Source organism: Argentina silus, assembly GCF_951799395.1.
Source record: "Argentina silus genome assembly, chromosome: 5".
Classification (NCBI taxonomy): Eukaryota; Metazoa; Chordata; class Actinopteri; order Argentiniformes; family Argentinidae; genus Argentina; species Argentina silus.
The window spans coordinates 14,341,217-14,350,147 of record NC_139659.1 but is presented as its reverse complement, the minus strand read 5'-3'; the positions used below and the strand labels follow the sequence as shown (position 1 = coordinate 14,350,147).

General features: G+C 41.7%; 1 protein-coding gene across 1 annotated transcript in view; it reads right to left on the bottom strand.

Moving 5' to 3' along the window:
• Positions 1-8,682, bottom strand: part of LOC310804726 (transcription factor 4-like) — a gene marked incomplete at its 3' end in the record, with an annotated part of 103,980 nt that extends 95,298 nt beyond the window's left edge. The window contains exons 1-4 of the mRNA XM_083670044.1: positions 8,387-8,682; positions 6,835-6,926; positions 6,546-6,584; positions 5,561-5,630 (exon numbers count right to left, since the gene is read on the bottom strand). Coding sequence (XP_083526170.1) covers positions 5,561-5,630; positions 6,546-6,584; positions 6,835-6,906 — 181 coding nt within the window. The 5' untranslated portion in view covers positions 6,907-6,926; positions 8,387-8,682. The remainder of the gene's footprint in view (positions 1-5,560; positions 5,631-6,545; positions 6,585-6,834; positions 6,927-8,386) is intronic.
• Between the last annotated feature and the right edge of the window lie 249 nt (positions 8,683-8,931).

Genomic DNA, 8,931 nt, shown 5'->3' with positions numbered 1-8,931 from the left:
CTCTCTCTCTCTTTCTCAATCTCACACACACTGACACTCACACACACACACAGACGCACACACACGTGCACGCGCACACGCGCACACACACACACACACACACACACACACTACACCATTAACTCTTCCCTTCCTGGCCCGTGACTGGAGCAGATGGCACTGGGGATGTTCCAGCAGATTTATGATCGGGGGGGGTTCGGGGGGTGGGGGGGTTTGGGGGGGGCAGAGACGTTTTCCAGTCCGAGGGCTCACGCACCAACGCCACAGGAACACAACAGCCAGAGGAATACAGGGTAAAAACTGAAGCCAGGCCGCATCACACTGCAATACCGGGTTTTCACCCACCATCCACACACTAACCTCTGTCCTAAAGCTGATGCACTGTCCAGTACAATCACCAGCACACACGTCATAGGCTAACCAGCAGCAAGTTTAAAGACTCCATGAGCTTGACTTCCAATTTGACAATGGTGTCTGTTAGAACTAAGGCTAGGCTATGTTCCGAAATCAAAAAAAAGAAATTTCTCTCCGAAGTTGAAATTTAATAGAAAATGGGATTCTGGTTGAATCTTCAGTGCCATTGTATTTCCAAAGAAGTGCCGCTGTTCTATTTCTAAAAAGCGGAGCGCCGGTTCAGTTGGAATGTACATTTACACAGCCTTCAGAGGCTGACAGTGGGGCGTTTTGACTGTGTCCTATATCGAGTCCGGACAAAAGGAAACATAGGGCTAAAAGATTTAGCTTTCATACTTGAAGAGGTGCCACTTATTTATTCTGTGCAATTTAATACATTTGTTGGAATGGAAGATGAAGCCTAATTCACATTTTTGTCAGCTGAAGAAAAGATTAGTTTAAAATGGACTTCAAAAAAAATTTGCTGAAACATCCTTGGCCAAGTGAAGTGAATCAGTTTGCTCAAATTAACAACAGAATAAAGACCTTAAAATGCAACGCTCGACAAAATTACTTGATGAAAATCATAACAAGGCAACAAAAAAAAAAGAGTGTTAAAGTAAGCTAAATCAATTTTATTTGTGTTCCATATTTGTAGATGTTGCAATCTAAAAAGTTCACTTACAAGGCAACTGTTTGCACATTATCCTTGGTTTTCAGTCATTGGTGTCAGTTGGCCAATGTTCCAAAACTTGACCAGTACAGCCTAATTCATACTACAGAGTGTGGAATCTAGCTGAGCCAAGCTAGACTGTATGGGGCTGGCCTGGTGACACATCTACCATAGATGCTGAAACAGTGCTGGACAGGACAATGTGAAAGGAAAATGTCTGAGCCAGCACAGCACGGTTCGGGTCGGCCCTGTGGTGTGTAAAGCCCCTAAAACGCTCCAAAACTAAACCACTGGAATACGACCGGCAACTGCCAACTAACAGCTGATCACGTTGTCCCACTGTATTGGAATATCATTATCCCGACAGGACAGAGAAACACACTCTCTTCATCCCGGTGACTGCTACCGTAATTAGGAGGCACGTTTAAGGTCACGACGTACTTTGAATCAGAAGCTAATCCAGGAATAGCTAATGACGGGGCTACAAATACATAAACATGTTCTTTTTTTTCTCCCTCTCAGTAATCCCTGTCTGAGGGGCTGACTTCTCCTCTAAACAAGCAAGGCTATGTTCCAGATCCAGACATTCCCTTACGCACTCAGGAGGGGAGGAGGGGAGGGAGGAATAAAGAGGGTCTGTACTCCGAACCTTGTCAGCGCTAGCTTGAAGTGCTAACCTACAATGTTGTCAAAGCTCTCTCGGAGAGAAAAAAATAAATAAAAAAAATCAGCTCCAATAACCTCGGCAGCCGATGGAGACGATAGAGACGTGCGAGGGGCATGATCCACTCCTCTTATGACACGTTAACATCACCTTCCATCACTTTTCAATTACGGCAGCCGTTTTCCGTGGCCACGTCTTTGCGGCTCCGCTTCCTTCTTCGGCGACGAGAAGCCAACCCGAAAACAAGTTGGCTGCTTTAATTAAAAGTTCTCTCTCATTTCACAGAGTGCCGTTCACCTATGGAGCTAATTACAGGGCAGGTTGACATTTTTGTGTCTTTATTTTTTAAAGGACTAATTACACTTTGTGACTCAATCGGTACCTCGGTATGAGCAGGTGCGTCGACGAGCACACACAGTGCTATCGCGCCGCTATTGAAACCGCTGCGACACTCCCGCCATTTAGAAGCCATTGTGCCTAGAGGCCCCGTACAGAAAGCTAGACGACGCAACTGATGAATCCAAAAATAATATGTTAACAAACATGTGACATCCGCAGCCTGCAATTTTCTTTTTTTGGGGGGGTTTCAATTTTCTTTTCTTTTCTTTTTTTTTTTTACACGCTCCCTATTTGACAGCACTCACATAGTGAAGTATTTCTGAGGAGGGAACAGCTTCACTCTCACTTTACGAGTTGTTGTTTACTTCTTGGGACTTGACCAAAGGCTATAGAAGGCTAAACATGCTTGAGCGCCAAAGCAGGAAATGTGGATTAGGGCCCTCACTTTTATGCAGCTGCTGGAGTGTTTGGACGAGCCAAATTCACTTTGTCAGGCGATGCAATGCCTTAAACTGACCCCCCTGGTTAAGCAGTTATCGACGAAAAGGTCTGGTTAAAACCACTGTATTCCAGTCTAGATGAACTCTACGGATTGGAATACACTTATCCGGTTGCAGCAGTGAGAAAATAATAACATCGTAAACAACATAATTATGGGGTATGTTGCAGACAGAACACAGCAACATTGAAATGTCAGGAGAGCAAAACAGCATAACTTGTGGACACACAAGCGTAGAAAAAAGCTCTCAAAGAAGGAAAAGAAGGTCTAGACCATGTATCTACAGTCTCACCTGGTCTGGTTAGGCCTCAGCTTCAACAAGCTAAGGCCTCAGTGCAGTGCACTCTGCAGTACGTTGAGGATTAGCCTAAATCGGTGTGTTTCCATCAGAAAGCTATCACTCTCTCTTCTTCTCTCTTTAGGGGGGGATTGTTTTCAGATGGAGATCCTCTGCAATGACTTTAATCCAGAGCTCTCGCTAGTCACACTTGTAGATTAAGTAGTATGCAGTAACATGGAATGTCAATCTCATATTAGGCCTACTGGTTAACTACATAGTAATAACACAGTAACTACAGTGGCTCTGTACATGTTACTAATGTGGGATGGTACACAAAATCGAATCAATCTAATCATTGAATTTGAGTGTTTGCGAATCAGGTGTTGTTCGCTTTACTTGTCTGCAGTTACATTGCATGTAATGGTAGGCAACTGTAATTGCATTGGAGTTACCAAAACGTTTCTGCCACTGCATTGGCGTTCGCCTACTGCATGTACAGGCAAGTGCTGTACAATCCCCATCACCAATGCAAGAAGGAGGGCTGTGACAGGAGATACGGTTCTCGTGGCTACGTTGTCACCAGCCCAAGCCGCGTCTCACTGTGACACAATGCGGTGGGGAGAGAGAATGTCTATTCTTCACGTCAACCTACAGTATGAGGCTGGAGGAGCGTCAAGACTCAGCCACAACCTTGAAATTATTACCATTATTAGCGGAGTCATTATTAGTATTAAATAGTAAATACTGCTAATAATATCGCCATTATAGCTAAAACGCCTATTAATTCCTAATCCGTTGCACAATTAGAGCATGGCTGTTTTTTGTGTTGTCGTTCTGCTTCCTGGGAACAAGACAATTTAACACTCTCAGAGGCAAAAAAGATGGTGGGAGGGGAAAGAAATCGAGTATTAAGTGACTGGTTGCCTCGCTTCATCTTTATTTTGAATGCAATCAGTCCGTTTTTGACTGACAAGCATGACCAAAACAGATTTGAATGAATAGAGGCAGGGAACAGTCAGGCTTGCGTGGAGCACTGTATCTGTCTGTGTACAAGTACATCAAATGGGAGCAGGATATTATTAAAACAGTCTTACTCTGAACTGTGACTTAATAAGCTATGCCGATTAAGAGAACAAAAATATGGCATGCCATCAGGGCCTATCTGCCTTCACCCAAATTTCTCAAATGCGGAACACTGGCACCGACAGGGCTGAGCCTAGCTGCTTGTTTGTGCGCAGCTTTTCCCTCGCACAAAAGAAAAAATAAACGCCACAGATGGATTTTGTGATCACCTCCTGAGCTGATGTTTCAGCTTGAAAAGATAAATCAAATAAATATAGCATGGGCCTACACATACAGTATACCATTTGGGTGCTCCGTACGCGTGTTTTTTTTCTTTTTTTTTTCTTCATTTCTTTTTGTCAATTCACACTTTATAAAACATTTCCTCCTTCTCACTGCCAACTACAAGTTGCATGGCAACAGGGTAGAGCAGTTTCATACCCCCCCACCCCCCACTCCCCACCCCACCCCACCTCTCTATCCTACAACACAATTCACGGGGAAACACAGGATCTGAGAGGTTACAAGGAGGAGGAAAACATGGAAATTGCCAAGACCTTAAATAGCAGTGTAGATCTTGAAAACAGAGACAGTGAATGGGATCCAGAGGATTAAAGAGTTATGTGCGGCATTATCTTTTGGGATGATCCAAAAATATCAAATCTTTAACGTTCAGTGCCTAATCCAGCCCCTGGTTTGGGCCTACATTGTCCGAGCATTAAGCTCAGTCAACTGTGCATCCATGCATAACACCATGCTTACTTTACGACAGGATGAAGTGAATAATGTAAACACTATCAAAGTTAAACTTAAGACTCATTTAAGCCTCCAAACAACAACTAGGGGACTAATCACAACCATTTTTTTTACACACACAGTAAATTGCTCAACGCGACAATGTTCACTGGTAAATTGTCACAGAAGGGGACTGGGTGTGTTATTTTACAAATGAAATCTTGTTATGGTGGTGCATTGGAATAAATGTGAGCGCTACCTGCAGACAAATATGTCAATCCAAAATTCGATTCTATCACATTATTCACACAATGTACGTCTGCTACTGCACTGCAGAGACAAACAACAGAGCAAAACCACAAACAACAACAAAACAACAACGGGATAGACAAAATCATTCCACCGCCTTTCCCTTTCAACAAACAAAATGGTGCTGTAACTGGGTTTAGTACAACTCTGGCACTGGTACACTTGACCTGCTGTTTCAACCAAGAGAGGAGAGATGCACGAGTCTTCACTGAGGCCTGACATTTAAAGCCACACGAAGCTTCCAGCCAGCCGCTCACATTCACATCCACACTGAGCTGAGAGGGAGGACAAGAGTGCTCGGAGGAACCTGCCTAAATCACTTTGTTCACTACAAAGCCACTGTATTTGTACCATCAGAGTCAAAACAAACACAAACATAGAGAACTGAACTGGTTAATAATAGTAAAGGGTTAGGGTTACTAACTGTGTTAGTTTACTGTACACTCCATGTACTGTGTAATGATGATGCACAAAGCAAAACACAATTTGCAATATAATATATTGTGTCAGGGAAAATATGATAAACTAATGCAAAAATGGCAAAAATGGCAACATGTTCAAACAATAACACTGCTGTAATTTTGTGATTTAAATAGATTGACATACTTGAGCCTGAGTAATGTCCACTTCCGAGGGAGGTTGGTCCGTTTTTTCCACTAACAGGAGGAGAAAACATCTAGGAGAAAACAAATAAAACCTTACAAGAGGGACCCTTATTGCTTCAATGACAATTTGAACACATCATTTAATTAATAACCTACCAAGAACAGTATTTGTTAGAAAATCATTGAATTAACCTATCTTACATGCTATCACTTAGTAATACAGTATTATAATTATTCTACACAATATGGGTATCTATGGCTGATGGGAACTGTAGCCTATGTCAAGAGTGTGCACTGTGCACATCCTTCAATACTGAGTAGGCCAACTGTTACTGGACTTCCCCTCTGTCTGACCGTCTCTACATACTGTACTTCCAGTTGTCCATCTAACCATGTTGTCCATCTAACACTGCACTTCACTGCAACCTTAGCAATTATGAGATGAAAAAATGTGCTGCCCACAATAAAAAGCAGCAGATAAAACTGTAGTGATCACATGAATATTAGTTACTCCTCTGTTAATGCAAAGTGACCAGCTGTCTGGAAGTCAAATGTGTTAAATGTATTCCAAATACACAAGTGTTATTTTTTTACAGGCAAAAGTTGACCAAGAGCAAGAGCATTGGTTCAAGGAAATATGGCCGAGGGGGACATTTCCTGTCCAAACTTCCGAGCAGCGCGTCTATAAAGACTAATATTTGCCACAACTAAATCGGGTCGGAGTCAAGTTTAAACTATGCGTTATTCATAATATGACATAAAAACATAAACACTGAAAAAAGAAACAGCTCTAGTAGGCTAATAGCCCCGGCTATTTATGAAATCTCCTCTAACGCTCCCGCATGCAGTTATGACTGGATAGGCTACTGTCAGAGAGCGCTACTAGAATAATGCATAAAATGATGAGTTAAACTTATATAACATTTTGTAGAATGTCTATGACAGAATGAAAGAAGAAAAAAATACTTAAAAGTGGGATATACTACCATTGATGTTGGGAACATTTTCAAATCGTTGTTTCGCATCTATAAGACAACAAAATTACTAATGCAATATCATATTTCTCTGCACATGTTTTGGAAAACACTTAGAATAGAAACCACAATTGCTTTAACTTTCTTCAATCATATTGAGTTACAGACGTACAGTGAAAACAAGCACTTTTAAAGAAATACCTCACAATGATAAAACATGAGGCTATGCCATACAAATCAAAATATAAACATTCGCCGATAGGTCGGTTTTAGTCATTGCTATAATATAACAATTGCTTACCGCACTGAAATCCAATAAGTCGCTTAGTTCTTTGTCTGTCCCTAAGGCAGCCATTCGCTGTTGGTGATGCATTTTAGCAAAATCACACAAACCTAAAAACATGGAAACAAATTGCGGTCAGAGGACGCCAGTTCTCGCACCGATAGGAGAGGGACCTAATCACTATTTCAGATCTTCCTCAAAATCCACTGATGATCGGAGTCGCAAGATTCCACTTTGCGTTAAACCAATTCTCTTTCAGCGCATCACTATGCAACAGGAGGTTTAGACTACATAAAATGAATGAATCCAGTGAAATAGAATTACATGAAGAAATTGATATAGACGAATCTTTCCCAAGTCCAGCGCAACGCAAAAAGCAGTTCAGCCGGGAGATCAAGAAGTGACAATCCCGTGCAAAGAAAATAAATAAATAAACGGATAAAAGACAACGGAAAATGGGTATAAAGCTGGCAGTTGCTGGCCAACACAGTCGCTGAAAGTGAGACTGAACGTGTGTAAATATCCGTTTGTAAATTGAATGTAATCATTGAGAGGACTTTATTAATTTCCAGCTTCCACTCAGCCGAGTTATAGCCCATGTGCGTGCCCCAGAATAACAACGTGTTTGGACAGCCACCTAGCTACCTTTTAATATATCGATAGTTACCTTTAACACAGCAACTGCCAGCATTAGTTTGACATTGACATTACACGTCTTAACGGCATTTCATAAGCATTTTTCTTATTCCACAGTCAGGACAAAATGACATGTTTTTGATTGATTGGCTTAGACCGCCTTGCTGTACAGTTCACTCGTGTTCCAGGGCACATAGTGTCAACAGCGCGAGCGGGGTAAGGATACTGTGATCTGTCAACTAAATATCAACAGACGGACGTCAGTGTCCAAATCACCCCGAATCTTATTGGCAGGCAATTATTATCGATATCGATAGGAATACTTGATAAAAATACGGGATCGGTGTTCTTATTCTCACAAAAGAGACAACAAAGCCAAAGCCATCCGTCTATACACTACACTCGGCCTATTGAATTTTTGTAAATTACATACACTATAGCGAACTGGATGCTGGAGATGATGGAATCAATTGATAGGCTGGCTTTAAAGATAATGTATGTCTGCAACATAACTTTACTATAGTACAGTGTAGGTGAACTAACTTTTACTACGTACGTGTCTATTTCGTAGGGTATACGGCGTCGGGATAGTTGCATGCATACTTAATTAAACTTGACATCTCGAACTGGCGCAACTATCGATGACACGTCTGATTGATCAATTGTCATGAATAATCGTGTCTGTCTGCCAAAAGAAAAGTTTTGGCAAGCAGAGGATGTCACGTTTCTCATACCTAACGTTGGATGAAACCCAAAAGCAGGTTATTTGAGCGGAACTGGGACGGTCCATACAGCATGATTGAACTGTGTTTTGTTGAAACAATTGGTTGACTTTGTATAGCAAATAGTTTCATGCAGTTCAGTGGTCGCTAACTAACTGTTCTTATTGTCCAGAAGTTGCACCAACATCATAAAAAAAATAAAAAAAAATTACCTTTGTCTGTCAGTTAATCCACCAAAATTGTATTTCTTTTATTTGCTCAGTTGTATTAGTGTAATAAATCTGTTATAGTTGACGACTTTGCTTGTGCTAGCTGGGGCTAGCCAAAATCTTTATCCGACAACGATGTTTGAGGCTACATTTGTTTTAAAACACCATAGCTATCCAGTTCAGGTCAACTTGCAGCAAAACGGAGTTGTACATCCAGATGTTGCCTTAAACAAGACAGTTTTGCTTGTTTTCAGATTCCATGTAGTTAGCTACGAAGCTAGCTGGCCACTTTCCATTGCTCTAGTCTAGCTCAGTGTTGTCGCATGTGTCACACAGGCGCATGCATCACTGTCGCTGGTTCCGTTCACATCCGGGACATACGTCATCCTCCAAGTCCGGTGACGTCGACTAGGAGAAGCCGAATGGCTAAAAATGCAAAGGATGGAGAGAATATATGTGCTCTTATTCTTCTACACGTTTCTAAAAAAGCAGCTTGGATATACTGAAGCTACATTATTTGTTTGAAAGGTAGTCTGTGTGGTATGACT